The sequence below is a fragment of the Podarcis tiliguerta genome (assembly GCF_965153285.1).
Source record: "Podarcis tiliguerta genome assembly, chromosome: 13".
NCBI classification, from domain to species: domain Eukaryota; kingdom Metazoa; phylum Chordata; class Lepidosauria; order Squamata; family Lacertidae; genus Podarcis; species Podarcis tiliguerta.
In genome coordinates, this window is record NC_139546.1 from 13,201,801 (window position 1) to 13,225,778 (window position 23,978).

Below are 23,978 nucleotides of genomic sequence, written 5' to 3' on the forward strand. Positions count from 1 at the left end.
CCACACTTTCCAGGCACTGTCCAAGATTTAAAGCTCATTGTCCAAGTGCTATTTTGTTTTGGAGCTTTCCCCATGAAAACCTGCTCTTCACTGCTGAATTTTCAGCTTTAAAGAGCCGGGTTTTTTGCTGGAAAAGCTCCAGGGTGGGGGAAAAAGAGCACAGAGCTTTGAAGTGCGGGCCTGTGCCACAAAAGGAAAGGGCAAAGGGCAAGTGTGGATAAGTATAGATCTTTTTCATTGCCTTCTAGTCTCAACTATCCAGAACTCAGATGACCAAATGGTTCACTTTCTCCTGTTGTTCAGTCTGCAACACCACCAGCTTCCCATTTCCCTCTGGCTGGGACAATAATATTAATGATGACGATGATAATGGTAATATTTATGCCCTGCCTATCTTGCTGGGACAGGGACGAGGGTGGCGCTGTGGGTTAAACAACAGATCCTAGGACTTGCCTTTCAGAAGGTCGCGGTTCGAATCCCCGTAACGGGGTGAGCTTCTGTTGCTTGGTCCCTGCTCCTGCCAACCTAGCAGTATGAAAGCACATCAAAGTGCAAGTAGATAAATAGGTACCGCTCCGGCGGGAAGGTAAACAGCGTTTCCGTGCGTTGCTCTGGTTCGCCAGAAGCGGCTTAGTCATGCTGGCCACATGACCAGGAAGCTGTACGCTAGCTCCCTCGGCCAGTAAAGTGAGATGAGCGCCGCAACCCCGGAGTCGGTCACGACTGGACCTAATGGTCAGGGGTCCCTTTACCTTTACTATCTTGCTGGGACAGCCCAGCCAGATGGGCGGGGCATAAATATCATCATCATCAATATTCAACACTAGCTCCTTGTCTTGCCCTTTGGCAAGACATTGTCCTTCCTGGTCCTATCTTTCGGCCCAACATGTCCCTGGCCACTGCCTCTGCATCCTGAAGAACATTTGCTCTCTTAAACTCAGGCAGTGTACACACCACCATCTTGAAACGCAGCTAGGTGGTTCTTTTTCTCAATTTGGATGGAAGCTGGTTTGCGGGGGGAGATGCATCAAAACTCATTACTGTATTTCATAAGAAAGCACAGGATAGCTCTGGATGTGTGTACATCACTTCCCAAACCAACAGTGGGAGCGCCCTGAGTATAAATGGGATGGTGAACCCAGCCAAGTATTTCTTGACTCCCTTTATGCCTGAAGCTCTGTTCCCAGACTACTTATGTGGTACTGCCTGTCTCAACTAGGGCCGGGGCCTTTTCAGTACTGGCCCCGACTTGGTGGAACGCTCTGTCACAAGAGACTAGGGCCCTGCGGGACTTGACATCTTTCTGCCTGGCCTTTGGTTTGGACTTTGTCTGACCCTTATGTTTCCCTCCCCTTCTGGTTTTGATCTATGGGCTACTATTAAAATGAGGCTGCATTTTAAATTGTATTTTTAACCTGTATTTTAAATTGGTCCTCCACCCATTATGTTTTTATTGTAATTTTACTGGTGTTAGCCGCCCTAAGCCCGGCTCTGGCTGGGGAGGGTGGGGTATAAATAAAAATTTATTATTATATTATTATTATTATTTCTCTTGCACCCCTTCAAATCCAGCCTCCAAGCCTCTGATAACTCTCTTATCTATTAGTCCCCTATCTGTGCAAACTGCATTTGTACATAGCCACCCCAAGTTACTCTTGCCTCCCCACCCCCCATTTGCTGTTTCCTTGTCATTTCATGGAATCATAGAATTGTTGTTGTTGTTGTGTGTTTTTGTAATGTTTTTCTTTTTTCTTTTTCTTTTTCATGTGATAAACGTGAAAATCAATAAAAAAAATTGGGGTGAAAAACATTTATTGTACTAGCCAAAGGCCATGACAAAAGCATACAAACACTATCAAAGAGAGAAATAGCTATAATAAATCTATATATCCACATATAGAAACAGAACCTCTGCCTAAACCATCAGAATCATAAAATGCAGGCACACACGTAAATTGGGGGTCTCCACACGTCATACAGTATTTTTCTTTTTAGACCTCTGAGTCTCCCTTGCAATTTTATCCAGATTCTTCTTCTTAATCCTTCTTACCGCCAGCACAAAGAGGGCCACATTATGAGTCACTGGGGCATTAGCATCACTGAGCACCTTGCCTTGTTGCATTTCATTGCTTGAAGCAATTTTTCTCACTGCCTGGCTCATTTCTTCTGCTATTGGAGCAAACTACAGGAAAAAACTGCTTAGAACAGGCAAGGCAAAATGGGGAAGGGGGTTGCTCCTTAGATCCACATGCTACTTGTTTGTAAAACATAGGATTCCCCCACTCACCCTTTGTATGTGAATGGGACAGGGACTGCTGCCTCATCACATCTAGTCATTGCATGCTCCTCAGGACAGGGACCTTCTTGCCTATGCTACTCCTTGAACTTTTATTTCTTTATTTCAAACTTGTTTACCCTGCTGTTAGCCAAAAAGGCTCTCAGAGCAGCTTACAGAGCCATAAAGTCCCTCCCCTATTTGTGTCATCAAAACAACATGACACAAAAGGAAAATATAAGGAGGGAAGAGGAAGAAAGCAAACCCGGGCACCAATTCTTAAAATTCAGTAGTTCTCATAAATAATGACCAGCTGGAATGCAAATGGGGCCAATGGAAGCCTGATGGAGCTGATCTTTCAGCCAAGTCTGATGGGATGACTAGATAACTGGTGAGGGAAAGTTTCATATATGCTGACGGTGACATAAAAAGTAAAAATAAGCTTGCAGTTCTTTATAGCAAAAGTTGCATCGTTCCAAAGTGTCAGGGGAGGTGTATGAGGTATGAGGGGAAGCCCATTTAAACCTGGTACAACAGCTTAACTGCAAAATTCCTAAGCATACTGACTCAGAAATAAGTCTCACTAAGCACGTATGGAACTCCAGTCTAAAAAGACAAAGCAAGCATTAAACCTGCATATATGTTCTCATATATATCATTCCAAGAAGAAGAAAAAGAACTAGTGAGGACTATTTGACAAAAACCACTCTTCTCTGTTTTCCTTCTCAGGCACCTACATAATTAGCCGGTTTTATTGTTCCATCTCATATCCTGTTTTAAATACCTGAGAAGAGTGTGGTGGAATTTTGTTCCTCTGGGCTCACTGTTTTTAACAATTAGGTTAGAGAGAAAACCTCACCGCAGTTCAAAAAACTCACAGAGCTCAGCCCTGAAACCTGCCTTGGATGACACAGATAAGCCCTGGAATGTGTGAATAAAAAACTGCAATGCTTCTGAGTGTGTGCAGAGTGCCTTTTATACTCTACCAAGTTACTGCAAGGCACACCTGTGCATTTTGGGTCAGGGAACAAGAATGCATCTCCTAAGCAGGTTTGAGCCACACCACCTGCCCTTTTGGAAACTAGAATTGTTGTCTATATTCTCATATTCTCTGTTGCTAAGGGAGGGCCTCTTTGGAAGGGGGTATGGGGTATGGTAAACTTCATCCATGTGCACAAGAGGAACTGCCAAGCCAAACCATTCTGCTGCCACAGCAAATATATTCCTCTTGCCTCTGGATTGAGAAGCATGGGCCATATGGTACCCCTTGAGGACTGGGTTTGACCCAGAAGCACCCAGTTACTGATTCTGGCGCTTAAGGAGCTCTATGTTAAGAGGCAAATTCATCTGATTTACATAAGTGAGAAAGAGGTCCTTTCCTTTTACGGTCTGTTTCAGGGAGCCGGAGAGCACTGTTACTATCAAGGCGGTCTCCGTGGGGAAGCAAACTCTTTTGCGGCTCTGTCCACCTGCCACGGCCTCCAGTAAGTAGCAAGCACTGAAGGAAGGAAGCGAACCAGTGAAGGAGGAATCCATTTCTGTCAAACACGGCCAGTCCTGCCATTGGGTAGAATGAAGCAGCCTCCTCCCGGAGCTGTGTTCGGATGCCATGAAGGGAAAGGGACGCAAAATGTTCCATTTAAGATTGTAACTTTTACTCTTGGAGAGTGATGCTAGTGGGACGTTCCAAAATAACTTGGCCAGCCTCGATCTGAAAGAGGGCAAGTTTGCTGTTCCAGCCTCACACAACTACATATCTTGAACTGGCCCTGCCAATAAGCCAAAGCACCTCTGGCACTGTGGTCTAAACCACTGAGCCTCTTGGGCTTGCTGATCAGAAGGTCGGCGGTTTGAATCCCCGCAACGGGGTGAGCTCCCATTGCTCTGTCCAACCTAGCAGTTCGAAAGCACTCTAGTGCAAGTAGATAAATAGGTGCCATTGTGGCAGGAAGGTAAACGGCATTTCTGTGTGCTCTGGTTTCCATCACGGTATGCTGTTGCACCCGAAGCAGTTTAGTCATGCTGGCCAAATGACCTGGAAAACTATCTGTGGACAAACGCCGGCTCCCTCTGCCTGAAAGCGAGATGAGCGCCACAACCCCATAGTTACCTTTGACTGGACTTAACCATCCAGGGGTCCTTTACCTTTTACCTTTTTACTGTCAAGTTAGAGCTCGCCTCAGGACCTGAGAATATTATTTCCCCGGCAATCCCCAAGGGTGTGTAATGTATGTGCCTTTGGACATAAAATCCGCCTTCCTCCAAACTGGTGTGACGGGCTTCACTAGGTGCTAGCAGCGAGTACTCTTCCATGTAAAGGCCACGACTGACTGACTAACCTCTCTGTGTTTCTTTGCGCCCCTCCTTCAGCGGCGTTTTCTCCGATGGAAAGGCCACGTACCTTCTGGAGCCTCACAATTCACCTGAGCACCAAGAGGTAAGTCTTGGACCAGGCTGTAATTCCATCACTGCCACAGAGATGCCTCACTTGGGTTTCATGCCCAGAGGTGAAAGGAAGGCCGAATGAAACAGTGCATGAATTAGCTTGCATTTTATTTATCCTGACTGCCCACCCCCCACCCCAAGAACAACAACCTCAACAACAAAAAAACCCCTTTAAGCTCTAGGAACCTCTAGGAAGAAGCTCATAATAACAGAGTAAGACTCAGTGTGAGGTATATGGAACAGAATGTTAGCTTTACAGCGCTGAGATCTTGATTCAAATTTCCAATCATCTGTTGATCTCGCCGGCTGAACTTTGGTCAGTCATCCTCTTTCAACCTAGCCTACCTCTTGGGGTTGTTGTGAGGCTACAGTGGGACAACTCTACGTATGCTTCTGCCTCAAACAGCATTGAAGGAAGGGTGAAATACAAACATAATAGATGTGTTTTATATTTTGCTTGGTTGGCGTGGCAAAGCAGACAGAAGGACGCCAGTTTAAAAACCATGAGGGGTAGATTCTTCCTATGGCCAATGTTTCAAAGCAATTGTTTTGATTCCTCTGTTTTTCTTTATGTGCATGTATATTCTTCAGTTTATCATTGACATGCATGTGAATTAGGCTGTATATTTCAAAGCATGGATATCTCTCTCCCTCCGAGGCAAATTCATATGGTAGGTTTCTTTGCTGAACAGATAATTGAAAAGCCCCCAGCATTTGGCAGAGATATGCATGATAAATAAAAAATCCACTGTAAGCTTAAAAAATTCTGCACCCACCTGAAACCTGTCCCCAAAGAAATCAAGTACTTCTATAGCGCTACATCTTGATGGTATATCTTTAGGGGTGGGTGCCCAGGCATCTTCTAAACATGATTCCCCCCCCCCTGCATTGGGCCTAGTCCCAAACATTTCTTTGCACAAGGAATCTTAAGGAGTTTCCCAGGGTGCCTCCTTTCACTCTTGTTGCCATGGCAACAAATGGATGGAGATTCCAATTGCATCTTTTCATCCCCTCCTTGGAGAGTCCTCAGCCTCCACACTCTCACTCCTCAGCCACTACAGCATGTGGTACATCAGTGGCACAATATGCCCTGCTACCTCAGTGTGCCCTTTTTGAGGGATTGTTTGGGTGGGCAGAGAAGTTGGGTGGAGCAGAGGTAGGGGCAGAGAAGCGGATAGAACACAGGCGGTTAGTTAGCAAAATCTTGGAATAAAAAAAGCACAGTAATAGTAATATAATACAAACTTGAACTAGGACTCTCTGCCAGGGTCTGGAAATTGATTTTCAGCCCCAGGGCATTTGGGAGTGTGAATCAATAATAAAGGGCATCTGAGCATAAACAGGTTGTTCTTCACTACTGAATAACTACAAAATCCCTGTGAAGATTGACTCAGCAAGATTTGGGTCATCTGCACAGGGCTTTTCTGAGAAAGGCTCAGAAGGCCTTTCTCCTTCTCACCGATTCTCAAACTACAAAGCTGTACACCCTGGTATAATCAGTTCCAAACCCTGGCAATGAGCCCAGTTCAAAGAAATAAGGAAGCAAAAAATTAACCGAAGAGGTCAAATTTTCACCACTGTAAGATTTTGGGAGGGTCAATGGAAACGGGCTTTCTTGACAGAAGCTGCAACCTAAGGAAAGCTTGAGCCCAGAAATACCTCATACAGTTTTCATGCAGAAGTTTGTTGGTCCAACAATATTCACGTGTATAATCAGTCCAGGAATTGGGGTATTGCTGTACAACTTGAGGCCAGCTCTCTTGGCTAGTCAGAGAGTGAGAATTCTTGACACCATTTCTGTAACCCCCTGTTAAAAGGATAGATGCCTGGGTATTAGCAAATGTCATCTTTTGTTGTTGCCTACTGCAGGGTCCACGCCCTCATCTGATCTACAAGACGCCTGTACCTCGCACTGCTCAGGGTTGCACGGAACCAGGTAAACTTGACTATCCTCCGAAAGGACTTTGTGTACTTTTGTTCTTTAGGAGTTGGAGCAAATTTCCAAGCTTTGCATGTGAATAATCTTCCAGTCTTCCAGTCTCCCACATATTCCCAAGAGGAAGTACATTAACATTACAGTTGTACCTTGGATCTCAAACACCATGGCTCCCAAACAAATTGCCTCCCGAACAATCGAAACCTGGAAGTGAGTATTCCGGTTTTTGAACGATTTTCAGAAGCCGAGCGTCCAGTGCAGCTTCCGCGTCTTCCAACTGGCTGCAGGATGTTTCTGCAGCCAATCAGAAGTCGAGCCTTGGTTTTTGAATGGCTCCGGGAGTTGAACGAAATCCCGGAACATATTCTGTTCGAGAACCAAGGTATGACTGTGTAAAATGTTTACAATATGGGACATGCACTCAATGTTTCATATTTTGAAATCTGGCATGCTTTTTCTTTTAGGTATTCCTATGTTTAGATTATTATTATTATAAGAAGGAAATATTTCTCAGATTTCAAATCTGTGGAAATCTTAATTTATTGATTCAAATTTTGAATGTTTTAATGCACATCTATTTCTTTTATTCTATTGTTCTCAGTGCTTATTTTAGGTTGGGGTCCTACTTTGTTCATTTCCAAAAAAAAAATAAAAAATTATTCAGGTAGTTATAATGGTCTTAATAAATTATAAAACTGATCTTGCTAATTGGCTGGATCTGTTTTCTATTGCTGCAGGAAGAAAGGCACCTCTGAGCATGTATAGAGTACCCTCTTACTTTTGAGCAGAGATGCTATTTCAGACTCTATCCATGTGTGGGGTGGAGGGAGGAGAAATTTGTCATTGTCCATTTTAAGAACATCCGTGATTATTATTTCCCATTAATAGGTAAAGCTGTGTAGTAGCAGCAGCACATGTAGAAATATTGGTTTCAATTGTAATATATTCTTGACATACAAGCCTCCTGATTTTGTAACTGGACCGGGTATGTGTGATTTTAACACACTGGTACAATAGTTTCCTTGCTTTTAAGCCACATTTTGGATGGACGTTTTGCACCTGTTTCCTAACAAGCAGGAATTCACTCCCGCAGTCTCTTCAGCCATAAAGTACTTCATCTTAATAAGTGCAGACAAAAAAGGTGAACAGGAGTCATTTGCTCCACAGTGAGTAAGCAGTGCAGATAGTACAGAAGAGAAGTACTTTTACTGCTGGAATAAACAATGGTCTTTTCTATTACTATCCTTTTTCCTGGTTTGGAATGCACTTTCGGTAATTCTTATGATATAATTGCAGGATCTATAACCCACCCTGTAATGATTTTGGGGCATGTCTAGACTGCAGATTTAAACTACTATTGCCTTTGGGAATTATAGTTCTCTTCAGGGGGCTGGGGAGTCCATGCATTACTAGCAAATACTTATCAGCATCTTACCATACTCTGAAACTGCTGGGCTTGAGAGGTTGAAGATACATATGCCCTCACTGGTACTCTGGTACCATAGACACCTGCCAAACCTATCAGGTGCCAAACGTATCATGCCAGACTGCAAATGATACTGCAGGAGATGTCCAGCACCATCAAAGACACTGGCCTTGGCACCCACCCCTGCCCACCTGGGCCTGGCAGCCTTGCATAGTAGCCCAGTCATGCTGTGCAGGAGGGGTCCAAGCCATATGATGGGATCATCTCTGCTTACTGGAAAATGGGGAGTCACGTCCCTCTGTGTCAATTATCAGCCACAGTCAGCCACCACTTTTGTCCTGGGATCTGCAGATTGAAGGCAATGGACGAGGCATTGCCCTGTGTACATGCATCGCTGGGGTTTGTTGGCATGGCTGTGGTGTGCGTACAGGATCGCGTGGATGGCAATTGCAGTTGCCATGTGCTTGGGATGCGGGTGTGAGCACGTGCTTTTGTTTACAGAGTCACGCTTGGCTGCGCTTGCTGTGCACATGTGTCGGCGGATTGCTTGGTGGGCAGAGTGTTAGGAGGTTGTTGGCACCAATGCTATGGGCACCATAGGCTTGTGTTGTAGCCGCCACTGGGCTCAGGTGCTTTCTGTTGGCAGAGTTTGGATGCAGCTGGTTTTGCACTGTCAGATTTTGCCCACAAAAAGGCAGAATTCCCATCATTTGGATGGCTCTGTAAGGGTAAAGGATCCCTGACAGTTAAGTCCAGTCGCAGATGACTCTGGGGTTGCGGCGCTCATCTCCCTTTACAGGCCGAGGGAGCTGGCGTTTGTCGGCAGACAGTTTTTCCAGGTCATGTGGCCAGCATGACTAAGCAGCTTCTGGCGCAACAGAACACCGAAACCAGAGCAGTGCATGGAAACGCTGTTTACCTTCCCGCTGCAGCAGTACCTATTTATCTACTTGCACTTTTTGGCTTGCTTTTGAACTGCTAGGTTGGCAGGAGCTGGGACAGACCGACGGGAGGTCACCCCGTTGCAGGGATCCGAACCACTGACCTTCTGGTCGGCAAGCCCAAGAGGCTCAGTGGTTTAGACCACAGCGCCACCTGCGTCCCTTCTGTAATTCCCTAGAATTCCCTTCTGTAATTCCCTTCTGTAATTCTGTAATTCCCTGGAATACCCTATCCCCTCCAGAGATCATCAGGATGCAGAGTTGTCATTTTATAGGTGAAAAGCCAAAAACAGAGTCTTGGTGCCATCTCTGGCTTCCAAGTGCAACAAGTTCAGTTCTCTTTTTTGTCACTGAACAGAATTCAGTGTTCTGAAATAGGCCTGATCCTGTGAGTTAATTTATAAGTCTGTCCGTTGAAGGACTGGATGCAGCAAAAGCTACTGAAACTTAATGCACTCCGTGTGAAAAGTTCATTAATGGAGTTGTAAAAATTAGAATAAAAAATGAAGCTAAGTTTATTGGAAGCTTAAGTTACATGTAATGAAATGATAAGAATTGTGAAGCTCTACACCCCCTTCTCCCGCCCCTACTATAGTGCCAGTCAGTCTGCCAAGGGCAGAAGGTCTGTCTCGCCAGCCCTCACCTCCCATAATTTCAATTCTTGGGGGGAAAAACATGGCCTGGCAGTGAGCAGCTGCAGCAATCCAGATGGTGGTTCAATAGCCTATAGATGCTCTTACCCTCCGAGTAGTAGGTCAGCCAATCTGGAGCGTGCTTGAGAGCGCAATCTGGAGCCTAAAAACTGCTTCAGGCTCCGAACTTGCAGCGTGCTCTTGAACAGTTGGTAAAGAGACAGCTCCACTTAAAACAATTTCCAGAGGGAAAGCTGTGTTTAGTCGCTTGCAACAGACACACCAGGGAGCCTTCTTGCGCCTTAAAAACCAACCAATTCATTATGGCATAAGCTTGGAGAGGCAAGAGTCCACTTCAACAGATGCCTGAGGTGTCAGCTTCCAGAGGCTTCTTCCCTGAGTGGCTTCTTTCTCAGACTGCTCTTTCCTTGAGCAGCTTATGCCAGGATTCTTTAAAGGCCGGTACCGGAAGAATGGTTCTGTACTTGCAATAATCCTATACTGTATGTCCAACGGTATTTGTACTCTTAGGATGCCCTGTCTATATTATTGTGCCTGCCCATCTGCCACTCCTTGTTCTTGCAAATCAAATGTTCAGAGTCGTCAATAAAGAGTGATTCAAGCTTAGGCCCTCCTGGCAGACCCCTCTCTGGAAAACTCAGCCACATTGCAAATATTCCAAAATCAGATTTCTAAAACAAAGGTTTTTGCCGACTCTTAGCCAGTCGCCTTTCCTTCTTCTTAGCTCAACTACCATGCTTCTTTTGTATTTCCTCCCAGTATGCCACGGGAGCCCATGTCAGGCTGGATTGCATGATAGCGTGGCTTCTGGGTGGCAGCTGATCAGATGGTTTCTTCCTACAAAGGCATGTCCCAGAATTCTTCCGGGGAAGCCATGCCAGTTAAAGTGGTGTCAAAGGGTTGATTCACTTGCTACTTGTGTGTAAGGTGTGTGAAAAGTATGGAGTGGGGTCATAGGCTTAGCCTAACCCCTGACACTGTGTTGACACCTTTCAAGAACCACCTGTTGCATGGAGTCATCTGTAAACAGAGCCTAACATGTGCATTCCTGACTATCCTCACTGCATGGAAGCACAACCATTGAGCACATCAGGCTTTCTTTATAAATAGCAGCATGGAGCACATGCTGGTTGATAGATGTAGTTTTGAAGACTGGGTTAAAAGCACAGCCCCGGTCCATAGACCACACGCTTACGTCTGATGCTAGGGGTAGAGAACTTCCGAGGCTTTGCATTTCGCCTTTGACAGAGCTGAAGCTACGGGTGGGGTGGGGGGCTAGCCAGGAATTTTGCCTCGGGTGAAGCCTCCAGAGGGGCACTATTGAGGCTCCCAGCCTGTGTGTGTGTGTGTGTGTGTGTGTATACAAATGTGTGTGGGGGGGTACCAAACTGGGTCTTTGACCTAGGTGAAATAAAGCCTAGTTTCGCCCCTGCCTTTGAGATACCCCCACAGGCCACAAACTCATTGTACTTTTGACTGGCTGGAATGTATCATTGAACTGTGATAATGCCACTTGCTTGCTCAGGAGGAGGTGTGGATACCACTGACCATTAGTATGTGGCTCTTGGAAGATTACCCAGGGGCAAAACTAGGCTTTATTTTACCCGATTCAAAGACCCAGTTTGGCACCTTCCCCGTGTGCATTTGGGTACACACACACACACACACACACACACAGGCTGGGAGCCTCAATGGCACCCCACAAGGTAATGTGATATTTGGGCTGGAAAAGTTTCCTCACCCCTTCCCTGCACACAAATAACTCATGAATGAGTCCTAGGGTCCTGGGTCTAATATTAAGCTTTTGATTCGGGGGGACGGGGGACGACGACTTCCAGGCAGGCTTGAGGCCTAGCAGCCTGCTTCTTAGGAATTAAGCAGCTGTTTCCTTTCTCTCTCTCCAGTCATGCCCCTTTCCTCCCCCTCAAAATCTGATGTGTACCCGCTCTTGCCCCCTACCCAGGGTGTTTATTTGCTGAACTGAACTACTACATTCCATCTGGGCTCCCTAAATTGCGACGCCGGCGGCAGGTAGGTTTACTTCTCAGCCAGCCAACTCCGCGGAAGCGCAGGAGGTTCGGGGTCAAGGGAATCCATGCACCTTAGAGCTGTGGGCCAATGGGAGGTCTCATGCTTTGCACGCAGAAGGTCCTGGGTTCAGTTTCTGACATTTCCAAGGAGGGCTGGGGAAAAGCCCTGTCTGAAATTCTGGAAATTTGCTGCCACTCAGTGTAGGCAGTGTCAGATTAGACCAACCAGTAATCTGACTCAGGGAGACAGCTTCCTGTGTTCTTTCCACACAATTTATGGCAAAAAAAAAAAGGAATCTCTGTGATGGTTTGTCCTCAGTGGCACACAGTCCTCTCTACCACCAACACTACCAAAGATAGCCTTGTCTTGCAACACTATCATACTTTCCCCAGTGTTATTATGGATCTGGGAAAATGCTGTTTCTCCTACCTTGGAAACTGTGTTCCTTTAGGATGGCCATTAACCACTGCCAAAAAAGAGTGAGTGTCACTTTGGCATAGCTGCCATTGAAAAGCGAGCTGTGGAAAGTATTGTGCAAAAGCTAAGATGCAGCTGGGACCTACTTTGACTGATCTAGCAAAATATTATGATGGCATTCCAAAGTATACTCTGGAGAGCGTTTCATTTGCACAATGCATTCAGATCTCCTATTATGAGTGTCCGCAGACCATAATTTTTGAGAGAAGGGGTGAGTGGGCATGGGAGGAAGGGTTGGGTTGCATATAAAATCTATGTCTGTTGATGGTAGTTCTAAGAGGCCCAAGTAGTACCTATTTGACCTTGTATTCTTCTCTCCACCCTACCACAGGGCCTGTAAGACAGAGTTGTTCTGCCTGGCCTTTGGCTTGGAATCAGCATGATCCCCTCCCCATCTTTCATTTTCCTTCTGTGATGGGGACCTATTTGGGGACTTCGCTGGCTTTTTTTCTGGCCCACATAGGACCAGTCTGGATAGTTGGCCTTGGTGAAGATTTGATGTTTTCTCCCCACGAACAGTTTTTGATCTGGGCTTCCACTGAAATGAGGCTGCATTTTAAGTTGTATTTTAATCCTGTTTTTAAGATGTATTTTAATCAATTGTTTTTATACCTGATGTTAGCCTCCCTGAGCCTGGTCTTGGCCAGGGAGGGCGGGGTATAATTAAAATGTATTATTATTATTATTACCCAGGTTCACCGAAGTCACCGGACTGTCCACAGCGAGACCAAATTCATTGAACTCATTGTAGTTAATGACCACCAGCTGGTGAGTACTACCAAGAGGTGGGTCCAGGCCTGGGAAAAGAAGTTGGGATGAGTGTACTGTGTTGTGATTGCAGATCTCTTAGAATGGGTCATAGGCAAGGCAGCCCTAGAACACAGAAAGAAAAATAAGCCATCTTACCATAGGTACACCTGCCAGCGCTGCTTCTTTGAGCAAGTGGAGAAACAGTGCTTAAGCAGATCTCCTTTCCAGTCCCACTCTGTAACCTGATTACCCATCTCTTTTTTAAAAGGCATGGTCAGTTTGTCCTTTGTTGAGGTCTTTCTCCTCTGCAAAGGCACTTGCAATTCATTCCTGCAGGATCAGTGTAGAGCGCCATATAACCCAGTGACTTTGCAAGCTAATGAAAATGAGTCAATAGCTAGAGCAAATCAGAGCTTCACACAAGACCTTAATTCAACAAAAGGTTGCAGCTGGTTTTTCACCTGCGGTGCGAAGCTGGGTTTGCCACTGGTGTTCCAGATGGACATACTAGCAAGTGAGCTTTTTGTCAGCCTGGACAGCTGCCTCCGCTCCTCCGCACCAGCCATTTCTGCTTTTTGTTCACCCTCTTTTTCCAGGGAATCCAGATTACATCATTGCCAGTCCATTGCATTCCAGTGTTTTCAATATTGTCCTCCCACCTTTTTCAGGCCTGATTTGTACATTAAATGCAATGACACTGCCAACCTGTCTAGTATGAATTGACAAATCTCCCAGTGCTAATGTGCCTTTAATTAGCAGCTTCCTTGTGACAGCTTCTGTGCTTGCTACTGCATCCAGTTCAGTGCAGCAGTAACATCACAGATGAATAGCCTCTTGATTAGTCATTTCCTGTTCCTTCTTGGAGAGTGGTAAACTACTGATTGCCTCTCATTTAAATGAAGTGTTAGTGGTGGAGGAGGAAAACAGTTACCGGTATTTAAAGCATCCTACCCCACGCAGATCAGGAACTGACTGATTAAGGGCATTAAGATTAAAGGCATCGGTGACACTGTGGCTGTGCTGAACAGGAAGAGCAGAGGCTGCAATGTATTGGCTAAAGTATTGGAACTGGGACCTGCTCAGCTATAAATATTTGCATGAAAATGGTCAGGTTCAATCCCTGATATCTCTAGATGGATCTAGGGGAGACTCCTGTCTGAAACCCTAAATAGCCACTGCAAGTCAGTGAACTGAACTAGAAGATCCAAATGTCTGGGTCGCTATAAGGCCTTGTGCTTCAGAGCATATCTGGTGATCAGGATTCATTTCTGATTAAACACCAGGATTTGGCCACTAGGGCAATCATTGCCAAATAATTCAGTGGTTGATTGCAGAAGAGCAATGATTCAGCAGCACTCAAAGGCCCTAGTGTGGAAGTAATCTAGGCCATTGTTTGTAGCTTCTTTTATGCATTGAAGGAAACTGATATCCCCACCCCCAGAAAGCAAGCGTTGAGTAGAAGGAGAAGCCACACATCCACACCTGACCACCCATGGCTGCTCCAGGTTTAGGGACTTCTAGCATGGGGTGATGTCCCTTCAGACCCTTTTTCTTATGTTCTGTTTCAGTTTGAGCAGCTGCGTCGCTCTGTACTCCTTACCAGCAACTTTGCAAAGTCTGTGGTGAACCTTGCTGATGTGGTGAGTACAAGGGTACATTGCAACTCTGTCCAAAATGGACCTATAATGGTCACTTCCCACTCCCCAAAAGATGAGAATTATCAAGGCAGGAGATACTCTGCCCCATGGGAAAGGATTCTATGGGGTCCTGCCAAACACAGGAGCTACTCCCCATCCCATGATGACCCAAAAGAAAATGAGGATATGAAGTATCAAGAAGGGAATGTGTTTTGCTTTAGCTTTGATTTGGCATTGGGGTTGTTTGTTTGTATAGCCCGCAAAGGCTTCTTTATGCCTGGGGAGGATGCCACAGGTATATGATGGCTGAGCCCCATTTCCCTTGAAGCAGGACCTCTGATTTTCTATTTCTGGTGCCCAGATCTATAAGGAGCAGTTGAACACAAGAATTGTGTTGGTTGCCATGGAGACATGGGCATCAGGGGACAAGATCCAGGTAGATGAAGATTCCCTGGAGACACTGAGCGAATTCATGAAGTACCGCCAAGATGCTCTTTCTGAGAACAGTGATGCTGTACATCTCTTCTCGTGAGTTTTGAATGGGAGCCTGACTGCCTTGAAAGAGGGTGGCCAGCTTTTCACTTGTCCTAGTCACTGTAGCTCTGTCTTTGATGCTAGGCTGATGGTAGGCTGAACGTTATTCATGTGTTCAAAGAACCCACGTGGGCACGAAACCTTGAACATCCCTGTCCCATCCTCCCATAACAGAAAAGTCCAAAGGGGGAATCTTTAGGTATTAGGAGGAATGTGCTTAGAATTCTCTCCAACTCCAAAATTCACCCAAATGCACTCATCAAAGAAGATTGGGATGGAATTGTTTTGCATGGTACTGCTTTGCATGTCTCCTCCACAATTTATACCCACATGTGTTCTTTCAATACATGAATAAGGCTATTCACAGGTAACAATGCTGATCTTCATGCAATTAAAATGTTCACTTGCTGATTTCTGACCATTACGCTTTTATACAGGCACAAGTTCAGGTCAGGCTGGTCTGTGGCAGCTTTAAGTGGCAAACCTTCTGGTAGCCTGGCAAATGGACTTCACTGGTACTCTCCAGTATTGTAGCCACTTCCACCTGCAAGTCACGCTGCGAGTTATATTTCTTTCTAGAGATTTCCCAGATATCATTATTTGAGCTTTCTTGGCAGGTGAAGCAAAATGATACCTAGCTGGAAGTGAGATGCTAGAGCTCATAAGCTCTGTAATTTAATTAGGATACATTTTGCAAAAGGTTGCCTATGAAATCAAACTAGAGCGGAGCTTTTCCCCCTAGCATGATAGGCAAAAGAGCAGCTCTTCAATCAGTTAAAAATAGAATATATTGACAGACCATAACGAAACAAAACAGGGACAAACCTTTATTTCAGTCTTTGCAATCTAAAGTATGGCAGTGCAAATGGTATCTCCTTTTTAATGTGCATCTTGATAAAAAGCATGGGCTTATGGGTGCAGACTTTGGATTCTGGGTGCTAAATGTGTTCTGGGGTGGGAGCTTTTGATTCAAGGGGAAGAGCAAGGGTGATGGTGGAGGTGTTCATACCTTGACCAGTATGGCTCTCCCCAGCTCTTCCTATATCCAGAGACCACGAGCTAACATATGTGATTGCCTCTTTTCCACTACAGCCCTGAATCCATATCATCATAATCATCATCATTTTTAATTTGTATACCGCCTTTCTATCTTACAATACTCAAGGCGGTTTACAAGCTGAAGAAACAAAAAATGTACATGTTATAACAATCTAATGCGATACAAAAATGTGATAATAAAGCATAACTTTAAAATAGGCAACCTCCATCAAAAAAGTAACATTCAACAATCATTAGAATAGTATAAAATAATAATATCAACATATAAAAGTTAAACAGAAATCCACTCAACAATTACAATAATATCTAAACTATAATCAATAAAACAACGGCAAGCCACAGTACATAAAACAATACAATGCACATTGAGAAGCAGAGGGTAGAGCAAGGCAGGTGGAAGGAGGCCTTGCCTGATGGAGTCTCTCCCCTCAAGTTCTTCCTCCAGGCACAGCTTCCTTATGAGGAGACCCAGGGCCGGAGGGTGGGGCAAGGCAGGTGGAAAGAGGCCTTGCCTGATGGAGTCTCTCCCCTCACAGTTCTTCCTCCAGGACCAGCTCCCTTATGAGGACTCCTAGGGCTGGAGGGTGGGGCAAGGCAGGTGGAAGGAGGCCTTGCCTGATGGAGTCTCTCCCCTCACAGTTCTTCTCTAGGCAACTGTTCTAGCTTGTAGTATGGGGATGAGGAATCTGTGGCCCCTCCAGATCTCCTTGGATTCTAGCTCCCCCCAGCCTCTGCTAGCGTGGCCAGTGGTCAGAGACTATGGGAGCTGTAGTCCAACAAAATATGGAGTGCCACAGGGCAGCCAGCCCTGCCGCAGTAAGTGAATAAGAGGGAAGCACAGAAGTACTGGTCAAGGCTACCCTTTCCCTCTCCTGTACAGTGAACCCTCCTCCTCTCTTCTTCCTCCAGCGGACACACTTTCAGAAGCAGCCGCAGTGGTACGGCATACGTCGGAGGGATTTGCTCAGTCACTCGAGGTGGAGGTGTCAACGAGGTGAGCGGGGCAGATACTGGACCTGGAATTTATGGGATGTTGAAAGTGGGGAACTAAAGCTGCATGCTTCTCCAGCTCTGCTACTGTCAGCTGTCCAAGATATCTCCTAAAAAAACCCTCCAATTCTCTCCTGCTACCTCTGGAACACCTTGAGCACCTCTATGATGCTACCTCTCTCTCGCTTTCAAAGCTTCTGTTTCTGGGAAGCCTTAGCCACAGAGATGAGGAAGCCGGGGCTCTCTAGATGCTGTTGGGGCACCTAGTCCCAGTCAGCATGGCCTGTGGTCAGGGCTGGTGGGAGTTAGGAGTCCAGCAGCACCCAGAGGGTCAGAGGTTCCCCATCCCCATTCCCCCACTCAGATAAAGACTAGATTTTTGTGCTTGCACTTGTTCACATTTATGGTATCTCTTATTTCTTTTTTTTGTCCTCTCATCTACATTTAGATTGGGGGATCCTTGAGAATGGGGTGCGTCTTGTTTGCTTACATTAGTCCTTAAAGCACCATAGACTGTTATGAGACTACACAAATAATTAGCATAGGAAAGATCACAAGCAGGTGCTGATTATGCCCCGTCCTACCATTGGGTAGAGTTAAACAGCCAATTCTGGGTGTAATAAAATGGCAGGAAATTGCTAACTTATTTAATTTGATATATTTTTGCTGCCAGGGAAGGAGGAGAGGTGTTTGTGGGATTCTCTGCCTTGAGTACCAGAATAAGCACCTTGGCTGGCCTTGGGTACTGTGCACCTTGGCTTGGGTGGAAGTGGGCTGCTCAGCCTCTAGCTCAGTGTTTCTCAACCTGTGGGTCCCCAGATGCTGTTGGACTACAACTCCCATCATTCCTAGCCAGCATGACCAGTGGTGAGGGATGATAGGAGTTGTAGTCCAACAACATCTGGGGACCCACAGGTTGAGAACCGCTGTTATTGGGCTGGCTCTGGTGCTGATCTTCCCAGAGTTGAATGCCCAAGGAAGGCTAGTGAACTGGGCCACTTGAGCTTTAAGCTGGCTACAATAGGGGCAGAGATAAACCTACTCAAAGCAGCGCTCCACAAGATGAGCCTTGGCTTCCTAACATGATGTCATCTTCTTCCTTCCCAAAGTATGGCAACGTGGGAGCAATGGCTGTAACGTTAGCACAGACCCTAGGGCAAAACATTGGAATGATGTGGAACAAGCACCGTACCTCTGCAGGTAAGTAGCTGGGTGTCAGACTGAATGGCGAGATAGCCTGACCTGACCATAAGCAGGAGTCCACAGGGCGCAGTAGACCTCTAAGCATATTTAGACAGAAGTTACACGACTTCGGACAGTCTTGAGCAGACAGCTTACACTAACCAGATCTGGAGCTCCACAGGCTTTTTATTCCAACTGATCATCTAATGCCCCATCCCCTTCTTGAAGAGTGGAGAGCTTCAAGGGGTAGCCCTCTGGTCTGAAGCATAGCACTCCATGGAATCTGAGTCTGTTCTCCCCTGGTGCTTAAAGCACCCTGTGCTGCTGGGCAGGTACCAAAGAATTCAAGGCCCCAAGGAATCTGACCCGGGAATTGCAGTTTCTGGGGGTCCCAGTTTTGAAGGCTGTGACTCATGGGCCTCATGACTGACAGGCTTCAGCTTAGTATCAGGGCCCAGGTGTGGGTTCAGCACCTCAACAGCTTGCATCACTGGTCGTCCTGATGCAGCTGGTTCATCTTGCTCTTCTGCGTCAGAGTTTGGCTGCTGATCAGGGTTCAGATCATGACAGTAGGGAGCGATGACAGCCTCTGGTGCATCTCTGAGAAGAGTGAGATTGCAAATATGTACACGCTCTGATTTCTGAACTGGAGACATACTTTTAAGGCAAGCCTGATCTCCTGATTTTGCCTTAGCTGCTCTGATGAGCTGCTCAAGAGCTGAGCTTGCTAGATCAAATGAAACTGCACCATTCTGCCATTTGTCTGAGGTGTTACGCAAACAAATCAGTTTGCACTGTGTGAAATAGCTCCGCTAAATATAAGTTTGGCCAATGGTTAGCTACCGGAGCAAAGGATCGGTCACTGAGCCTTGTTGGAGATTCTTAGTGTAGGTTATACAGACAGAATTGCTGTTAATGGGATGTATTATCCTAAGACAGAGGATAGGATAAGTGACACCTGGGGATAACAGTTCCAGGATTCTTTGATTAGAAGAGGGGTCACCAACCTAAGGCCCATGGGCTGGAAGCAGCCCGTGGAGGTCGTTTTACCAGCCCACGGGCTGCCTCCAAACTGGGCTGCCTGCTCCTGCGCTGTGCTAAACCGGCACAGCGTGGCATGGGGACTCGCTTCTGCAGTGCCAGAAATCGCGTCTGTGCACGCGCAGATGCCAAAAACCGAATCTGCGCAGATGCTGACGCTGAAAATCGCATCTGCACAGACACAGATGCCGAAAATCACAGGCGCGCTTGCTCGCGTGCGCGATCTGGCCCATGGAGGGATCTCTGCAGGACCGAACCAGCCCAGGCGAGATAAACCTTGCTGACCCCTGGATTAGAAGGTTCCATTTGAACGAATAGCTAAGGACTTTGGAGACACAAAGTGTAGGCAGAGAAAAGAGGGGGTCACGGAATATACCGCTCCCAGTTCCTTAACAAGGCATCTCTTTCTTTTCTTATCACCCCATTTCTCTGCAGGTGATTGTCGCTGTCCCGACTCATGGCTGGGCTGTATTATGGAGGACACTGGGTGAGGACACTGGGGAAGAGATGAGGCTCACCAAAGGGCAAAGCTTTCGGAGCAGTGCTTCACTTTGCAGTCAGGAGCAGCATCCTTATTAATGTGTGCCCATGGCTCTCTTCTCTAACCCACAGATTCTACCTGCCACGGAAGTTCTCACGCTGCAGCATTGATGAGTACAATAAATTCCTGGCTGATGGTGGGGGGAGCTGTCTCTTTAACAAGCCACTGAAGGTAAACCCAAAGCACTCATCTTCTTACCTATAGCCTACAGCCAAAGAATCTTCCGAGAGAGTGCAACTCCATTCAGAACCGGCTGCCTTGCCACTTCCCGGACTCGATAACTTGGAACACATAAAACCTCCCATCTTGTCTGGATTCAGCTTCATTTTCTTTGGCCTCAGTCCAGCCCATTAATTCTTCCAGGCACCGGTCCAACACCTGAACGGCCTCTTTCGATTCAGATGGCATGGAAAGATAGAGCATATTGGTGACACCTTGTTCCAAAACTCCTGATGATATTTCTCAGCGGGTTTGTGAATATGTTAAAAAGCACCGGGGACAGGAGGCAGCACTGTGGAATTCCTCAGGTTCTGGAATCAGTAGAAAGCAGTATCCCTTTGAGCCCACAGGGCTCACACCTCCATGGCATTGGTTTGGTCCAGAAGGTGCTGTGGCTGTCAAAAGCCATAGAAAAGTCAAGGGGAATGGACCTGGTTATCAGTCAGAGCGACCAAGGCAGTGTCCATACAACTGACTTGAGATCAGAGTGAAATAGTTCCAGACACTCGGCTTCCTCCAATAATAATAATAATAATAATAATAATAATTTATTATTTATGCCCCGCCCATCTCTGAGTTTCCCCAGCCACTCTGGGTGTCCGGGCTGAACAATGGGGGTGGAGACGCTCCTTCAGGTATACAGGACCAAGGCCGTTTAGGGCTTTAAAGGTCAGCACCAACACTTTGAATTGTGCTCGGAAACGTACTGGGAGCCAATGCAGATCTGTCAGAACCAGTGTTATGTGGTCCCGCTGGCCACTCCCAGTCACCAGTCTAGCTGCCGCATTCTGGATTAATTGCAGTTTCCGGGTCACCTTCAAAGGTAGCCCCACATAGTAGTCCAAGTGGGAGATAACCAGAGCATGCACCACTCTGGTGAGACAGTCTGCGGGCAGGTAGAGTCTTAGCCTGCGTACCAGGTGGAGCTGGTAGACAGCTGCCCTAGACACAGAATTAACCTGTGCCTCCATGGACAACTGTGAGTCCAAAATGACTCCCAGGCTGCACACCTGGTCCTTCAGGGGCACAGTTACCCCATTCAGGACCAGGGAATCCCCCACACCCGCCCGCCCGCTGTCCCCCAAAAACAGTACTTCTGTCTTGTCAGGATTCAACCTCAATCTGTTAGCCGCCATCCATCCTCCAACCGCCTCCAGGCACTCACACAGGACCTTCACTGGTTCTGATTTAAAGGAGAGGTAGAGCTGGGTGTCATCTGCATACTGATGAACACCCAGCCCAAACCCCCTGATGATCTCTCCCAGCGGCTTCATATAGCATTGTCCAGCCACAATGTTAGGATGTGGCATGGGGTACATTCTGTTGGTGTTGCGAGTGTATGATTTGGGGTGACCCCAAAATTATTTAGGGATACATAGCTCAAGTTCTGTGTTGAATTATATGTACATTGGCAAAGTTTGGTGTGGAGGCAGCAGAGATGAGATGGACTTGCATAGAAATGAAGCATTTGAGTCAGATATGGTGCTAGTGCACCTCAAAGATCACAGATTTCTAGTGAAGTGGTGGCTCAGAGCTGCTTATGGGGTGCGCACTTCCACTGTCCTACTCATTTATGCTTATACTGGCAATTACTCTTGTGGGCCTCACACTCGTTTGACTGTGTCTTGTGCAAAACCGCTACAACCAACTTGAAACACATTGGGCTACAGTTGGGGTGGTCAACTTACAAGAGACTGCGATCTACTCACAGAATTAAAAACTGGCAGTGATCTACCCCCATTTTTTAGGGGTTCAGGTCAAAGTTGTTTAGCTTTTTTAAGGGAGGGGGAAAGCCCCATTTTTAGGGGGTTCAGGAGGCATAAGTTGTTTAGCTTTGGGAAGGGGGGTGCAATGTTTTTACAGTATTTTGGGGTCAAAGAAAAACAGCAACTCACCAAAGGATTTCTGGGGGGAAAACAGCCTCGGTTTGTAAACTCCGTCTTCTATTCTCCAACAATGGAGGGCGGGGAGAGAGGGTGGGGCCAGAAGGAGGCCAACGATCGACTGCGATTGACCAAAACCTCACAGAGATCGACCAGTAGATTGCGATCGACCTGTTGGACATCCCTGGGCTAGGGCATCTCTTCAGTAACATTATTTGGGGGGGGGGGGACTAAAGTGGCACAAGTGGAAAGGAGAGACAGCCATGTGCTGGGGGCTAGTTACTCTCTCGCTCTCTCTCTCTCACACACACACACACATTTATCTGATGGTCAGAAAGGCATAAATTGGTCTTTTTTTATTTCTTCTCCTTGCCCCCTTCAAAAATCAGTAGAAAGAAACCTGTTAATTCTTTTATAAAGTTCAAACCCGGCAGCATCACCGTAGACATAACTTCTTATGTTCATGAAATATTTGAAGATTGAACCCTGGCCATCTGCTGATGATACTTTTGGAAGGGCTTTACTGGGCCGTGTTAAATTTTTAATTTGTAAACTAAATTGCTCCGTCATTGCAAGCAGCACAGTGTCAATGCAAGAAATCAGTGGTCAGCTAGGCTGCCGCTTGGTGCAGCAGTGGAGAAATGTAGTTTATGGAAGGATAACTTAACAAATAAATGCCGCTTCCATCTCTACTCTAACAGCAAGCCTCCTCGATTCCCTCAAAATGGGGCCATGAAATGGGGGGGGGGGGGTCGTCAGCCTTGGCCTAGTGCAGAAAGGATATAGGGGTAGAATATCAAGGTATACATGCAAAATGAGAAGATAGCTTGGAGGCCGCTAAAGATTTAATCTCTTTTCTGCCCCCCTCCCCCGTTGTTACAGCTCCTTGATCCCCCTGAATGTGGTAATGGATTTGTAGAGGCAGGAGAAGAATGTGACTGTGGGTCTCTGGCGGTAAGTGTCAAGTGGGGCTGAAAGTGCCATGTGGGTGGAGGTGGGGGGATGGCATTGCTGGACTTGGGCCTCTTATTCAGTCCTGCCTTCTGCATGCTTATGAGCTCCTCATATTATTTCAGGAGGCTGGGGTATTTCAGGAACTTGGTGAAAGATGCAAGCTTTGGCATGGGCAGCTGACTGGGGCTGATGGGAGTTGGTCCAAAATATTTGGAGAGCACAGGCTTGTGGAAGGTTACCTGTCATAGAGGGGAAACAGTAGATAGTGAGTGGGGGAAGGAAGTAGTGGTAGAGGTTAGGAAAACAGACGAGGCAAAGGTGAACACTGCCATAATGGCAGTGTTTATCTTGTTGGCCCCAGACCCTGAGGTTACTGTGCCTTTAAGGGCAAGAAATTGTACCTGGAAGATAAAGGTAAAGGGACCCTTGACCATTAGGTCCAGTCGGGGCCGACTCTGGGGTTGCGGCGTTCATCTCGCTTTATTGGCCGAGGGAGCCAGCGTACAGCTTCCGGGTCATGTGGCCAGCATGACTAAGCCGCTTCTGGCGAACCAGAACAGAGCACAGATACGCCGTTTACCTTCCCGCCGGAGCGGTACCTATTTATCTACTTGCACTTTGATGTGCTATTGAACTGCTAGGTTGGCAGGAGCAGGGACCGAGCAACAGGAGCTTACCCCGTTGCGGGGATTTGAACCACCGACCTTCTGATCGGCAAGTCCTAGGCTCTGTGGTTTAACCCACAGCGCCACCCATGTCCCTACTGCATCACTAAAGCACTGAGGTGGAAACTGGGACACATAGCAAAATTCTCTCAGTGAAAGCCTTGGAGGAACCTGGCAGTCTCCAGTCTCAACACAAAGGGCCCAGTTCAGAATTCAAGGCACCCATTGTTAGACAGGGTTTGTTCCAGCCCTGATCCAAAATTCCCAGCGAAGTTAATACCTGGCTATTTTCCCTCTCTCTCTCTCTCTCTCTCTCTCGTTCTCTCTGCTTTGCCCCCT

General features: G+C 46.6%; 1 protein-coding gene across 6 annotated transcripts in view; it reads left to right on the top strand.

Moving 5' to 3' along the window:
• The window catches only part of ADAM11 (ADAM metallopeptidase domain 11), a gene marked incomplete at its 3' end in the record, with an annotated part of 74,641 nt that overhangs the window by 27,139 nt on the left and 23,524 nt on the right, over positions 1-23,978 (top strand). For all 6 annotated transcript variants that reach the window (XR_014503967.1, XM_083407649.1, XM_083407651.1 and 3 more), the window contains 12 exons: positions 3,674-3,759; positions 4,646-4,712; positions 6,590-6,656; positions 11,640-11,707; positions 12,878-12,952; positions 14,503-14,574; positions 14,933-15,099; positions 17,074-17,158; positions 18,264-18,354; positions 19,813-19,864; positions 19,990-20,089; positions 22,903-22,974. Coding sequence is in view for 5 of the 6 variants with exons in the window: in XM_083407649.1 (XP_083263775.1) it covers positions 3,674-3,759; positions 4,646-4,712; positions 6,590-6,656; positions 11,640-11,707; positions 12,878-12,952; positions 14,503-14,574; positions 14,933-15,099; positions 17,074-17,158; positions 18,264-18,354; positions 19,813-19,864; positions 19,990-20,089; positions 22,903-22,974 (1,002 nt within the window). The remainder of the gene's footprint in view (positions 1-3,673; positions 3,760-4,645; positions 4,713-6,589; positions 6,657-11,639; positions 11,708-12,877; positions 12,953-14,502; positions 14,575-14,932; positions 15,100-17,073; positions 17,159-18,263; positions 18,355-19,812; positions 19,865-19,989; positions 20,090-22,902; positions 22,975-23,978) is intronic.